This window comes from Battus philenor, unplaced genomic scaffold (genome assembly GCF_028537555.1).
Source record: "Battus philenor isolate CCGP_79_NKW_IND1 unplaced genomic scaffold, ilBatPhil1.0.hap1 SCAF_23, whole genome shotgun sequence".
NCBI lineage: Eukaryota > Metazoa > Arthropoda > Insecta > Lepidoptera > Papilionidae > Battus > Battus philenor.
The window spans coordinates 9,277,428-9,293,890 of NW_027181686.1; the positions used below are offsets into that span (position 1 = coordinate 9,277,428).

At 33.9% G+C, this 16,463-nt stretch overlaps 1 protein-coding gene across 1 annotated transcript in view; it reads right to left on the minus strand.

The window, feature by feature from the left end:
* Nucleotides 1–649: 649 nt before the first annotated feature.
* The window catches only part of LOC137924260 (5-hydroxytryptamine receptor 1A-alpha-like), a 40,041-nt gene continuing 24,227 nt past the window's right edge, over nt 650–16,463 (minus strand). Inside the window, exon 2 of the mRNA XM_068767641.1 lies at nt 650–2,009. Within this exon, the coding sequence (XP_068623742.1) occupies nt 782–2,009 (1,228 nt within the window). The 3' untranslated portion in view covers nt 650–781. The remainder of the gene's footprint in view (nt 2,010–16,463) is intronic.

Below are 16,463 nucleotides of genomic sequence, written 5' to 3' on the forward strand. Positions count from 1 at the left end.
AACAGTCGGTTATACAAGGTACTAAGGCTGAAATTGTAATGATGATATTTTGTTAAGAAAGCCTCCATTATTTGATTTAAATAAAAATTTCATCGAACGTTTGTGTTCTGTCATTTCACTACAGATTACTTAAGAAGATAGAACACCCCCTGAATGATGTTTACCTACAGACTGTTTCAATAATGTAATTTTAATTTTTGTTAAAAACACGCAGTCCTGTTGAATTTCGTTCAGCCGTTCTTCTCAGATCTGAGGAATTTTATCCGAACAGGTAGACTCAAGTACAGAGATGTATTCCATCATATATAGATTAAAGAGTTTTTAAATTTGTATTTATCATTCGTTTAATTGAGCAGTATCAATACTTTAGTATTATTATGTACAATCTTATTAGCGGCGGTTCTTTACAGGTTATTGTTCGGGTGGTTTCGTAATCGCACAGACGTTTGAACGTCGTTGCATTAGAGGATAGTACGCCGTGCAATAAGTACGAAACGCTCATTTTCGTAACGCAGTGGCCTTCACTGTCGGCGTGTACAACGATTTGCGGATAAATAAAACGTCGGTATATCATCAATACGAATTTAATATTTAAGACATTCATATTCATGTAATAAAAATTCGTCCGCTGAGCGGAAAGGTACATGGACACAATAAATTAGCTTAGTAACTAAATCAGTCTGACCGTCGCGGTTCGATTTAACCTAGTATCACAGATGAGTAGGGCGGTGGGCCGAGGGGCGAAGTGCACGCGCGGGCGGCTGGCCCGCTGTGCGAACGGTCACTCGTCCGACGCGGACGACAGCTGCGTGCTGCCTCCAGAGCTGAACGAGCTGCGCTCAGCTCCGCTCGTCACTACGCTCCCTTCGCCGCCGTCGCCTGGGGAGAGCGTCCGTAGCAGCTCAAGAGCAGCTCGCGCGCGGTGCCCATCGGCTGCTGCAGCTGTAGCCGCGCCAGCACGATCCCAAGCGCTCTTCTCAGGCAGCAAAAGTCGTCGAGCCTCACGCTGTACACGTCGCGAGCGTAACGCGAAGAGAAACGGCGACGCTGCCGACGCCAACAGTAAAAGTGCCAGAGCCGGAGTGCGAGCCACCTCTCCCACGCCCGCCGCCACTGCCAGCGCAGACAACGCATGTGGTACATGCAACATCACCAGCGCCCCCGTAAGCAGTCCCACTCTTGCCGCACGAGATTCTTCGCGATAACGGAATAATGATGCATTCGAAATCCTGCATCGGATTGATGTTATGCGCGAACAATTGACAGGTGGCTGCGGCTGTGCAGCTAGCAGCGGTGCCGCCAGCGACGGCGCGGAGCTCACCGCCGGTAGTCTCCTGAGATCCTCGTTAGATTTCCCCTCTTTTCTAGCGTTACGCAAACTGGCGACAGAAGGGCATCGAACCGGACGCTCCGGCGGTAGCAAGAACGGTCCGAACTTGCTTTCAGCGCCGCTGTCAGGCACGTCTATCTTTAACGTCAGTCCATCTTCCTCCACCAGGTCTGGTAAATTCACTGGGGGTTCGGTTAGTTGCAGCGCGCTGGCGCCGTGTGCTCGTGCCCTCAACCCTGAGGAGCGAGCTGCGCGATATATTCTCGAGTACATGACACACACTACAGTTATAGGAACGATCACTCCAAACACTAGATACACTAGGTAGTAGGCAAGTTCTAGTCGTTGTGCGAGAGGTGGTGAGGTAAAGCGACGTGTTACTGCGATCCCGGCGCGAGCGGCGGCTGCAATGGCAGCAGCTATCCAGGTGGCAGCGCAGAGCGCAACGGGGCGACGCTGCAACAGGCGCGTGTGGCAGCGCAGCGGGTCAGTCACCGCATGGTGCTGGTCCAGCGCTATCAGCATGACAGCGAGCAGCGCAGCCAAGCTGCACGCAGCCGCCGTGGCGTCGCCCCCCTCCACCCAGCCCGCCGTCTCCCTCGCAGAGTGCTCGCCGAACAACGCGGGCGCAAGCAGGGAGGTCGTCAATAGATTCGTAGCCAGTAGGTTTATGACGAATCTGTAACAATAAAAATCATTCATCAGTAACGTTATTGTAATTTCAGTCGTAGAAAATTCATTGTTGCACATTGGAATCCCTAGTAAATTTTCAATAAGACCGGTAGAAAGGCTGTTTCCAGCGTCTCCCGACGAACTTTACAAGGTCATCTAAACACATTGTAAATGTAAGTTTCCGATGTTTCTACTACAAAACAAGCAATCAACTTTCCAGAGGCCTGTCCGCTGCTACTTCTACTTGCAAAGCGGATGGGCCAAGCCAATTCGTCTACGGATCTCCTCATTCCTAGAGTTCATCGAGCGACCGTGAGCTTCCCAATGAGGCCCAGAATGACCATATTTTAATGTCACAAGTCATCATTCTGGAACATATTTCAGATATGTATGTATATACAGAGATATTAGAGGCAAAAGAATGTGACTTTAGCATTTGAACAGTCCTGAGAAATTTGTAAAAAATTTGTAGCGTATGAGCTTACGCTACAAATTTTTTGCGAAAAATAATATGTCAGAAAACAATGGAAGACAGTCTAAAGTTTGTTTTAATAAAGTATTAATCATATATATCCGTTGCTTAGTCGTCAAGTTCCAGGCTTTATAGTTAAGGTCGTGGGAAATCGCTGGCAGTGGAAAGCTGATCATCATGGCGATTTTTTGGGGGTGGGGAGGTTATACCATACAGTGCACGTCTAACAGCTGACATAATGGTGATGGTTCGTTTCTTTAAGGTCTCGATAAGCGTACGCGAATGTCTTATGACTTAAGCCTTGTCGTCGAACTTCAACACAACAAAAAGTTATAAACATTCAGCGACCTCATAAATCTCAAAACACGGGCAGTAAAGTGCACGAATAATCACCACTGGTTTGACAGTTAAATACCATAGCATGCGAAGCGGTGAAAATTAATCTCAGAATCCAGATACATGTCAATGTGAACGCTGGTTTATAAACAGTTCGCCCGACCCCGCGAGTGTTAACATAACAACGGAAATAATTCCCTATGACCCCATACAGCAGGAATATAAACATGGAAATGTAAACAATAGAGCCAGCATTAACAAACCATCGGGAATATGTAGCTATTTTCACTTAGACAAACCAAAAGTTATATAATTTAAAAAATGTAACCGGTTTAAAGGAGTGAATGTATAGCTCATTTATTACCTAATTGGATTGACTGAATTTATTGGCCTGTCGCAGAGTGATCGCTTTATACGGAATGAATCTTTTTGCTGACCAATAAGCTATAGATTCAAAGTTTAAAGCTTTTACAGTTATTTCAAATCACCCTCTACACTAACTTAAATATACAAGAAATAGTCTCACGTCCATATATCAGGAATATAAACACTAATTAATAGTGTCACCAATACGATTAAAATACCTCGGAAATCGGTCAAATTCATATTACTGATACTGAAACGATATCAATCTATTGATTAAAAAATGAATAATTTGTTACTTGTTGTCTCTTTAAAAAGACTCGCCGCACAAATATATCCGATATGGTTTCACAAGAATAATAATGCAATTCAATATGGTTCTTGCAACAATTAGATGTGATAGTAGATTAAAAATAATGTTCGACTATACAAGGACTTTCGCAAAACCTGACCGATATGATCGACTCATTGTTTTTTTTTTTCAATATTTTTATGACCCAATTCATATGATCTTTGAATCCGAAAATAGCTAACCGGAATTAACAATGTTTAATAGTTTTCGAGATATCATCTAAAATAATTCGTATAAGAGCACATGAAAACACGCCATTAGTTGAAACAATTAGACAGTTCACGAAATACGTCACAAATGCCTTTCCCGTTAACATTTTATTTCTCTTTTCAAATTTAATAGCATCAAGGCCAAATTGGACGAATGTTTTCTCTTCCGCCATTTAAAATTCATTATATCAAATCAATAGAATGAGATTTGTTTTAAAACTTTTCCGTGTACCAATGTACGTGTCTTTTTCAATTATATCAATCGACGAATATATATCGTACAACTATTTATTGTCCATAAAATTTTTTTTCAAGGGAAGGTTACGCCACGATAGAGCTTCGTGCAAACAAACTTAACCTCAACGGTGTGGATTGACAAATAACTCATTTAAAATAAATATAGATAAATAGGAATATATCGTTACATTTTACTCAGAGATAAAGGGAATAAAACAGGTTATTTGTTTAACCGCAAACACGGTAAGTAATAAATAAGCCGTGGTCAAGATCAAAAAGTTCTAAATTTAAAAAATGGAATACGTTTATTTAAGACAGATTATAATAACATTACTGTGTTGGTAGTAATAATCTGTGGTACGATGGCGGGAAATTTTTATTTATACAGATGACACGAATTTAAATTTAACAAATTTAGTGCACAATATAGTAAACTAAAGTTTTTTGGTGCTGTAATATAAGACAATAAATTATTTAAAAAAATGTACAACTTATATTGAAGTGAATACAGGCAGTGAATATTTTAAGTTTTTAGGAATGGATTCTATTGAAATAAGCGACATGTGAAAACAACGATAAGAAGTTATATGTGACTATAAAGCATAAGTAAAATAAATGGGTAAAGTAATAGAAATTTATGATGACTTCGAAAACCGTAGAGTGTCGCAGAGTATCGTCATTTCAGCGCTAAGACTCCCAAAAATATTTATAGAGGAATGTACCATAATCGCCACGCCTGGCAGGCGGGCTGGTGATCGCAGTGTGGTATTATAGTACACAGAGAACGCTGCTACCCATCTTCTGGAAACTTCTTTGTGAGTAATGGCAATCCAGTATTTAATGCATAAAGTAGAAATTATACAACATTGCATCCCAGAAATTGTATCCGCGACCTACGATTGAAAATCAGTCCTTTACAGTTGGGTTACCACTGTTCTAAAGAGAAGCTCTTTCAGAGAGTTTAGAAGAAGAGATATTTAGAATTGGTTTCATTAATTGCCTAGGATGAATTTTTAAACACTAAGTCAAATTATAATTTATTTTTCAATAAATATAAAACTAATACTTAGTAATACTGAGAATAAATAAAATCCATCACAGACCCTTTGTCGGTTAAGTAAAGGCGGTTTCCTATAATTTATTTTCACAAAATTTTTGTGTTATAATATATAAGAAAAATCTTTACACTATTTGTTGTCTAAACTCAAGAACGTCTTAATCAACTCGTCATATTTTCCTCAAGATTCTAAGATGATGCCTATGGAGAAAAACAATGAAGTTTCTAGAAGATGGTAAAAATAAACTTTTTATGACAACGAAAATATAATTGTATATTACTAGTGTATCACTGTAAGAAATGATAGTTTTATTTTTGTCAATAATCGTTATCAATTGTTAAGACCTCAAATAAAAAAAGTTATTGCTCTTACAGGTGATTTATTTAATTGTTTATTATATTGGACTGCGATTACAAATCGCTCTTAACAGTACAGAATAAATTTCACATATAAATTTAATTCGGACTATGTGTGTTTTTAGAGCTTGTTTCTGCGATCGATCTTTAAATAAAATAAAAATAAAAATTAAATGCACTTAGCAACTCATTCTCGTTATGCAACATCGTCCAGATGTTTCTCATCCCTGCATATGCAATAGGCCGCCCTTGTGGACGATGCTGTGACATTGGCGGACTCAACCTTCGGACTGTCGTATTTGAAAACCAAATCGTGTATTATAACTAGCATTTATGCGTGTTGCATATAAACATATAAGACAGGCGGAATCGTTCTTGAGATATGTATCGACAATTATTCATCGATTCGTTATGGATGAGATAATCCGATCCCCTTGTATCCTCCACGGATAAATGAAAAAACAACGATTGAACATGGAAACTGAAATACAATAAGTTACAAAACGGACGAGGAATTAGAATTTATAACTTTGATACTGTTTATATACATTTACAATAAACCACGTCATATTCGGGCTGAATGGTTAAATTGATTAAAACTTTAAATAAGTGAAAACATAGCTCATTTTGCAACAAAAACTTTAAAACTTTAACACCTATATCCAATTATTTATAAAGTGATCACTCTGAAATATGTTATATCAATTTATTATTTTATTGGAATGCGACAGACAGATTGTAAACAACAATTAATTTGACTATGTAGTAATCCGAATTTTGAAAAGCCTTTTTAATACTATATTATACATTATTTGACTGATATACAGATAGATATTTCACCCCTACAAAGCTTTTACATATATAACCAAATAACCTATAAACACTTTTGATCTATATTTGAAGTATTTGAAACATGTATTAGTTTAAATAAAATAAAATGAACCTTAATTATTTCTGCACTAGACAGTCATTATTTTAAAAAAAGAACCAAAATACAAAATTAATGTAATAAATAAATGTCATAATTAAAAAGAAATACCTAACATTTCATTTATTCTACGACTTATTGAAACAAAATATGTAAAACAGGATTTTCTATGAAACTGATCACACACTTTTTCCGTTGAATTCACATCGAATATGTGCATGACAACACATTTTTTTTGTTAAAAATATATGTTTGTTTTAATACATTCTTTGTCTATAGATATTCGTTATCGCATATTTTCCAAGAAAACATGGCGGTTAAAACAAACTATGGTAATTACATAACCGTTAGTTCAAATACATTTTCCTGCTAAGTTAAGAAATCACAGTATTTAACCATTGATTTCGTGAAATTTAATATAATATATTAAATTGAATCGAAGAAAGATTTTATAAAGTTACATCCAGCAACATACAACTTTTACATTTGGGTAATAAAGTTCATATATAATATCATATTGCAGATGTGGTAGGTATAGCAATAAAGGACTGAATCTTGCGATCGTAGGTCACGGGTTCGAATTCCAGGAAGGAGTCTTATATATAATTCACACTTGTGCATTAATTATATAGCATTGCCAATAGCATTGCCATAAACTAGTTTCCAGGAGATGGGCAGCAGCGTCTTCTGCGTACCATGGTACCACGCTGCGATCGCCAACCTACCTGCCAAGATGTTCGAAGATATTTTATTCTATGTTTTATATAGATAAGAAAATTGTCGGTTTCCCTAATTTATTAAGCTAAGTATAGATTTTTTTTATTAATTTTGTAGTTTAAAAGAAAGTTTTGATTATACAATGCACCTCGTTAATATTACATTCCTTTACGATTATATGATAAAAAACTACCTGAATTAACTACTGGACGATTTACTTATATTTATGTGACATATAGCGACACGATTATATTGTAAAAAGTTATCGTTGTAATTACCTAAATTTTAGACACATAGTTTGTATTAAGATATATAATTATACTACAGGATAAAAACAAGTGAATTTATTTATACACAAAAAGACATGTTTGGTGTCGTGTTGCAGCGAATTTAAACATCTATTCATAGCTCACCATCGCGTTCTTTATTCAAAGTGGTGTAATAGTGTTTGTAATACAACCATTGTTCATAAAGCAAAGCGACAGAGTGAGACATTTAAGCCGCCTACAGAACGGACGGCCTTGCTCTCCTATTAAAGATTAAGTAGATCAGAAATGGATCGAACCATAAAAAGTATGACGTTATTATAATAATTAACAATTTACCATTATACAATGAATGTTCAATTCCATCGATGTCATTAGTTTTTGCAATGCGACCATGGTCAGTGATCGTTTTGCACGTGGCCAGTAACTTGACCAATTTTTAATAAATCTTTTTTTTTAATTCACAAAATTATTTTTCTTAGTGGACAATATTATATGATGTTTTATAAAGTAGGTATTAACTTTTATAAATAATTTACAATTTATAAATAAACAGTTAAACTTTTCGATAGTTAAAAGTCATGTTATTATTCATTAATTATATTAAGTTTCAATATTACGAATGTAAATGATGTTTATAAAATACTCGCGAACTTGTCACTTTGACATCTACATAATATAAGAATTTCTTAAGGAAGTATTTAATTCCGTTTACACCTAAAGACCTTCGCGTGAAAAAAAAAAACCGAAACGCGCGAATGACGTAATTTAATACACTCATAAATATCCGCCGACGCGTACAGTCCTACAAGTATGTCAAATAGACTTCTACTTTAATAGAGATGTTTGTATAGTTTAAAATCGGCGTAGTAAATTTAAAATTTTATAGTACATAAAAATATCGTTCGCATGTTAAACATCGACAAGGTTTACCACTAAAAAAATTCCAATGTTTTGATACTTTCTCAAATACGATCATAACAATCTATCAAAATTATTTGAAATGTAGGGCAACGTTGAGAATGCAGATTGGATACACGAATAAATTTCTATTCGACATTATAGCACAGCTTTTAATTAAAAGTAAACAGAAGTGTGAAACTTTCGCTCCACTATTTCCCATGGTCACTTATTTTTTTGCAACTCTGCAAATGGACTTTGAGGAAAAATGATTGAAAATTGCATTAAAACCTTAGTTATTGCAAAAATAATAGCTACTCACTTGGCGCGTCTGATAGTTCACGCTGAAAATTCATATTGTCGTTCACCAGTAATAATTATAATTTAAAAAACAAATTACTTATTTTTTCTACAAAAAGATTTTTTCTATAGAAGATTAAGGTAGTTGGCCAGCTGCTTTCAACCAGTCCTATTTAAAATCCAAAAGGGATAAATACGTGCAGAAATAGACAATCTACGGCTGAAATTAAAACGGCGATTGAATTGAGGCAAGCCAACAAATTGTAGTATTGTATAGTACAACAGTAGACTCTCAAAAAACTATTAAGGTTAGAAAAAAAAAAGAAAATTCATAAGTAAATTTAAATTTGGAATCATAAGAATTGTATTCTTATTACTGATACAACGTACAGAAAAACTATTCCTTGTTGCTATGCTCTCTTCAATACTGTATCTCCCCACGCGTTCCAGATTAAGGAAAGGTAGTTCCGAACCATTTATACCAATACTGTAACAGATACGTAATACGTGTAAAACATACGGTACCAATTCGTAATTATCTACAAAAATATTCAAAGCAAACGTGAATAGATGATACAGGAAGAGATTCTGAGATATATATGCCTGTTGAAATCAAAGTCGTAAGTTCTGCCAAAATCGAAGGGCTGAATAAAAACACACATTCGTTTTATAAGATGTCTTACGTGTTATTTAGTGCGATCAAAATATTTACGTACAATTGTGTAAATTTCCGGGCTATTACCATCTAAATATACGCTGATAAAGGGCTTTACGAAGTGTAAAATACTTTGCTACACAACTTGGATATATTTGCTGTCAATCGTATCTAAATCATTATCCAAAAATCACTGGTTTTAGAAATAATAAATAAAGTTACAAATAATAATATCAAAATTCGGATTATTATTACTATATATTAAATTAATTATAGTTTACTATTTGTACCGGCAAACTTTGTACCTCCAGAAGCTTATCGATTTCAAATAGTAGAAAAAATAATATTACTGAGTAATCTCTTTATAAATGGTGATGGAAAAAAGGTATAAACGTTTTAACCCTTTCAGGACCATAAGGTTACGGTACCTTATTTAATTAATTTAGCTAGATGTAATGAATTAATAGGCATCCTAAAAACATAATTTATACTAAAAATTCAAAAAAGTTTTACAGTTTTTTTGTAAATTTATGGGACAAATATGTCCCTATGGTCGCTAAGGATTACTTTCTACTTAAACTCAAAATTTTGGTTTACTTGTTGGTAAGTCTGTTTTGTTGTAAATAATGTACATTTGTTACTTAGTGTACTTTTTTTTACTTGTTTATGAATAATATAAATATAATAGGGCAAGTTATTTGTGGTACTCGGCGAAACAATTCCTGTTGTTAGATGATTGGTTAGTGATTAGATGGATTGTTTTTTTGAGACGTTGAAGGTTCAGGTGATTCTTGCCGTTGAAGAGTCGTCGTCTCTTCAACATCGACATCAAATACCCTTTGGTCATCATCCTGTACTAGAAGTCTTTGGTCTTCGTCATCAAGCACTAAGTCATCTTCCTTATCGCTATTGTCGCCCACAAAAATTTGAAGAATTTTACTTTTTCGAAGTTCAAAAACTCCACGTCCCTTACGAAACATATTCTGAGAAAAATGTGAATAAGAAAATGATAGCATTTTGGTATATCACCAGGCCAAAAGTTAAGAAATTCCGTATAAAAAGTATCCCTTTACGCCGACAGGGACATCCGTGTCCCATAATCTTTATAACGATTTATCACAGAAAACAACATAAATACATTACTACTGAATATTTAGGATAACAATTTACTTACCAGGTAATGATAATTTGACACTGTAAAAACTTGAAAAGTACTTTTACAATATCAATTATTTATTCCAAACAGCAGATCATTCGCGCCAAAAGAACTCTAACGTTCTGATGACGATAAACAACAAACGGTGTTAGTTATCCTATATTGCTAGTAAAAAATAATAAAAAGGTACTTTCCGAAATATTAAAACAAAAAAATAATTTACAATGGTTACGTAAATATTTAATTAATCCATGATTTTTGCTTGGGACACCGGCGTCCCCGTGGTCGTGAAAGGGTTAAAGCTTCTTGTTTACAAATGAGTTATACATTCATTACCTTGAAGGTTTTACACTATAAATCATCCTGTGAAGAAAGCCGTATATTAAGAAATGATTTTTTAAGATAAAACAAAATAATCAATGATGTTATTAAGGCGATATACATATCATTTTGGCAATACGTCTTCAACGAAGTTTTTATTAGGGGGACCGGAAAGTAATGTAGCTTTCTTATGTTAAATTCACACAGACTACATTTTTAACAATTTTTTTATTTCTAGACAACATTTACTCATCTTCGTTATCAACAATCTTTTGCCATCTAGTATACAAATTTTCAATGCCGAAGCGGTAAAAATCAATCGCTATTTCTGTAAAACATGTGGACAGAAACGACTTTACTTTCCAGTCCCCCTAATAGAATCTTTAATGAAAAAAAAATCTTTTGTGTACGTTTATATTTTACATTCATTTGACTTCTAAATTCATTTTTAGAATGTCTATTGGCGTAACAGATTCGCAACAAAAGAACGATGACGTAATCGGAACGTTAATAACAAAATCGAAGTGTAATTTACAAAAAGATAACTCGCCTATCGGTTTCAGATATCATATAGATTGAGGCCGTGACGTCACGCAATTAGTGACGTCGCGTCGATCATAGAAAGGGTAATTAGTGCATCGTACACTGGTCGACGACGGTGAAAATTGGCAAATCTAGGTTAAACAGTTGTCCTTGGTAATGGCAATGATATGATTCCAAGTCAAGAAATTTACATGTAAAAAGCGTAGTCAAATCTATTTATACTTTATATCAGGGGTAGCCAACTTGCGGCCCTTTGGTCGTTTATTTTAAGTTTTGATTATTTGTCAAATTATTTACATTTGCGATGACAATGTACTTATGTGAAATATTTAATTCCACTTATAAATTTGTGATATTCGTACACCAATATTAAGTAACCAGCATCTGTAAGAATTATAGAAAAGAGTCGTCATCAATTATTGACTAAATAGTAAGGAATTATAAAGAGAAGTAAAATAAATGTGTTTAATTTTTAATACTTAGATTCAATACATATATTTTGTAGTTAAAAAAAAACTGTAGCAAGCTAAAATTTAAAATTTTGAAAAATTACTCCGGCTATCTAGGAGCATGGCTATCCATTCCACCTGTACGACGACTCTAAGTATTATACAGTAAGCTGTGATCAATATATACTATGTGCATTAGAAATATTTCAAATGTTAACATAGAAATTTTTTATTTAATATGATTCAATTTGGAACTTATTGCATACGTCTTTTGTGTGCAAATCGGTTTAACAAATTCGACAAACTAAATACTCTACAAGTGTAATAAATTTTGGAAATATGTCAAAGTGAAACATAAATTTCATATCAACATTTTACAATATGTATATACGATTATAATTACAACTAGAAATAGAATAGAATAGAAATAGAAATTGATCACATGTTAATGTTCAACGAATATGGTGAATAGACATTAGTAACACTACGGTGATACGGTACAATCGATACGATAATTGTTGTAAAACAATTTGTGAAGGTGTACCGATAACATAAAATCTGATATAAATCAAATATCAACGTTATCGGGGATTCCCCAATGGAATATTCTCACCTATTTTAATGCCTACACATTTTATACAAACAGTTCTGAGAAGTTCCATTATACAATCAAAAATGTGTTCATATCCTAGTCGCGTGGTGCTATATGTGAACTAATAAATAATAATTTATTTTCGTTCTGAACAAAAATGACTTCTTTTGTATTAGATGTTATAATATTCGTGTAATTGACTTTAATTTTTCTCTGTAACATTTATTAATGATCTTGTAATACCTTTAAAAATTAGCAATATTCTTTGTCTTACATATCATAAAACCGTGTACATCATTCCGATAAAACAATACGATTTGTTTCGCTCTGAATAATGCTTGAAATCGGAACAGAATTGCTTAATACATTATTTATGTATAGGGGACGTGGGACTAAACTATTTTTCCGAGACTTACCGATTTTTATTATCTTTTCATAATCAGATTGCGTATCTAACAGGTAGACCATTTTATAAATTATGGCAATACAATTTAAATTATAAGAACACAAAAGAACAATAATCTATAATTAACTAACAATGTTTAATATGTTTAAGAATGAAATGCTTTGACCAGATAAAAATATTTAATGTACGGAACATTAAATATTGTAATACAAGAATACATTAAAGAAAATGATATGCGTAAAAAGATAGGAAGAAGATGTAATTATTGGTTGTAAGGCATTTTGATTTCATACAAAATAAAGAAAAACAATATGTAAAACTGTAACACTATACTTCATATACATACAAGGGCGTTAATATAAAATGTTAGTTAGTATGTATTTGCGAATAACTATTTAAAAATAAATTTATTTTAAATGCATTTAGAAAGGTTTTGATTGTATTTATTCTATGCAATTTTGACAAAAAAAGTTTCGCCCCTTGAAAAATATAAAAGAGAATGGCTGGTTTTCGTGATGAGTGAATATAAAGAAAGAGAAAGTAAAATTAATAGAAAAATATAGTAGTCACTTTTGTTGCATCAAAAATAAACCATATGTCTTAATAATAAAACTTGATTAATAACGGAAAGCAAATATATTGTATCGCACCTACGTTGTGGAAGAAACCTGTTGGCAAAATTCACTAATTTTTAGATATATGCTTGCGGTTCATAAAAACGTTACAATGGTATTTCGTTCACGATTTACGTTTCCTTTCTTGTAGTATAATTGAGGTTAAATTTATTTGTGGTTATGAGTTGTTATTTTTTTTCATATTGCAAGTTTGATTCTCATCATGTGTAGCGTAGCAATATTAAAATATAAATATAAATTGTTATCTATTCTACAGCCGTAAGGCACCCACTGCAAATGCTATGCCTCTCCTATAAGTTTCCAATGGGATCGGTTGGAAGCTGCTCTATCTTGTGGATGGATATTCTACGCTACCATTGCCGGTACGTGGGACAAAACCTTAAGGCCCTCGCGGTTTTCTGCGCGTTATGTAGCCAGCCTACTACTATTTCAACTTACCAATTAGCTTGTCTTAATCCACGATAATTAAAGGATAAACGTAATCTAGGAATGTAAATGAAGAAAGAAGATCTACAGGCGAAGAATGACAGATCATGTGAAGCGTAAAAGGAGCGAATAGAAGATAATTTGAAGGAAGAGAGAGAATGTAGAATAAAAATTGAAAATTCATTTTACCCGAATTTGTAACGTCCCTATCCCACTCAAAGCAGAGGGAACGAGAGGCATCGAAAAACGAAGATCAGTAAAAAAAAAATCGCTGAATTTTGTCGGTTAGTTTCACTACGGATCTACTCATTCCTAATTCGATCTACAATATATATCAGAAATATATTATAGCTATTTAGTTCGTTAAAACTCGAATACATCTGTTACTATTTAAGTTATTTCGTTTCTTAAAAACACGCAGAATAAAAATATGTATTATATATAAACACTATCATAAATGAAATATTTTTTGTATTATTTTAAAAATTGCAAACATGATCAAGGGGCTTGGCGTAACATTAAGCGATGGAGAGAGAGAGCTATCCTTTCTAGTTCGTAGGAACGAAAACAGGTTTCGCGTGGCTTACGTCAGGCGCTTGAACTGCTTTAAGATTTGAATGCAAAACCTTGTTTTCACAGGTTCCAAAGAATTATGGATTGCATTTTGTAAAAGTGCAAGAGATTCGCATTACTAATATCCGTGGTAAGCTCTAAGATGATATTAGGTCATAGCTAAATTGTATATTTCATACATTTTATTTTTCAGTTTTCTGTTTGCCAAAATAATTCATCAGAATTTATAATCGAACACTTCTCAATTTAAGTTTTACCCTCATTTATCAAAGAGGTTTTAGGTTTGATTTATAATTCTATCATAAAGGTATTATCTAAATTGTTATTTCGAATGAATAAATCCTCAGCGATGTTTTTACTGATTTCCACAGCGACAATTATAACATAATCAATTATTATATCATCAATTGATTCAAGATGACGAAAATTGATTCTTTACAACTCACTGCAAAAACTGATAGCCTTGGTTTAAATAATATTGTCAGTAAGTGCTCGAAATAAGTTGCCAAGCTAAAATTTAACAAGACCAACGATTTATATAATTGCAACGATTAGATTTGTTTGCATCGACCTTCATTTATTTATACTTACAATTACGTACAATCAGATCAAATTTTATTAATAACTATCTTATCCGACAGACATTGTCCTGTTTTACCTACGAACTTCAAAGCGAAATGCCAAGCGCGCGAAGTTCATTACGAACTGTCAAATGTGAAGTTTCAATAGTTTATCAAAACTTTGTCATTTTCATTTTTTTTTCCATAAGAACATTCGACACTGTTTTATAAAACTCATAAAAAACTGTGAAACAAATCAATAAAGTTATTATCAAGGAAAAAGAGGTTTGTTTATTTACATTTATACGAGATTTTCACGTATGTACTACGTCATCGCGATATGTCTGCAACTATAAGGCTTAGAGATTAGAGATTTGGTACTAACATTCCTTTTATCGAGTAAAAGTCAGTGAAGAACGAATTTTAGTAATCACCGCCAAAGGGGTTGAGGGGAGCGTTCGTTAAGGCGGTAAACAGTATATCATGTTGAAGAAGTTTATAACTGATGTTAAACAAGTAGTACTTGAAACTGAAGATATGTTTAATCCAGTAGATACTGTGTTATGGAATGTAACAGACAATATAATTCTCGTGGCCTCTAATAGATAATAAATAAACACGTCGTTAATGTTAGAACCCGAACACGCGAATCATAAGTGTCTAGGTGATAAAGGAAAAAAAATTAAATAGAGGTAAATGGTCGCATGAATTGCTTTTTGCGTGCTGCACTTATAAATATTATAGCCGTCCTTGATGTTAACATTGTAAAACCATTGTTCTGATGCATACTTCCTCTAACTTTTAGATCTTCGAACCAGTTCTAAGCCAGTTTCCTCCACTATTTAATAACAGTTGCAAAGAAGAAAGTTTTTCGTAATTACATTTACATTGTTAGCATAGAGAGGATCTGTTGCTACTATACACGAAAACCTCCTGCTCATATATTTAGTTTCAAAAATGTATTTTTCTAGTTATATAAAAACACATACTTGATCGAGCGGGGAAATCCTTATTATTTAACGGAAGACGATCTTCCACCTGTACAATATAGACAGAGAAATAGTCTTAGTGGTGTTCTAAAACAAAGTAATTTCAGTGTTGTCGATATCGCGGACATAACTTTGGTGATTAGAACATATTTTAAATACAATACAGTTTCGGAGATTATTGGACTATCAATGTAACGATGTCTTGGAAGATCTGAACGCTCCGGCGGTTTAAGTAACAACTCTTCTTTCTATGTAATTATTTATATCCACCAATAAGAATAACAAATCAACTCAACAATTACTTTTTAATAATCTAGTGTTTACAAAAAATGTGTCAAAAGCCAAATACGTGGGATAACGAAGATACATAGAGTGAAACACACATATAATCAATCAGGTGCAAATTGGAGCGTAAAAGATTTGACCAGTCACGTGCTACCCTTAAGCTAAACATAAACAAAGGTTCATCGACCCGTTTGGACGGACTTATTAAAAGCGAGCACTGCTAGCGCGACAGTGGGGCGGGAATAAAGAAAAGAGTGGAAAACATAACGAGGGCTTTCACCCCGACCAGCTGACTCTTATACCAGCGCTCGCAGAAACCTGTTGCCGTCTATTGTACGAGAATAAACAAGAAAACTGTTACATTTATTGCTGAACAA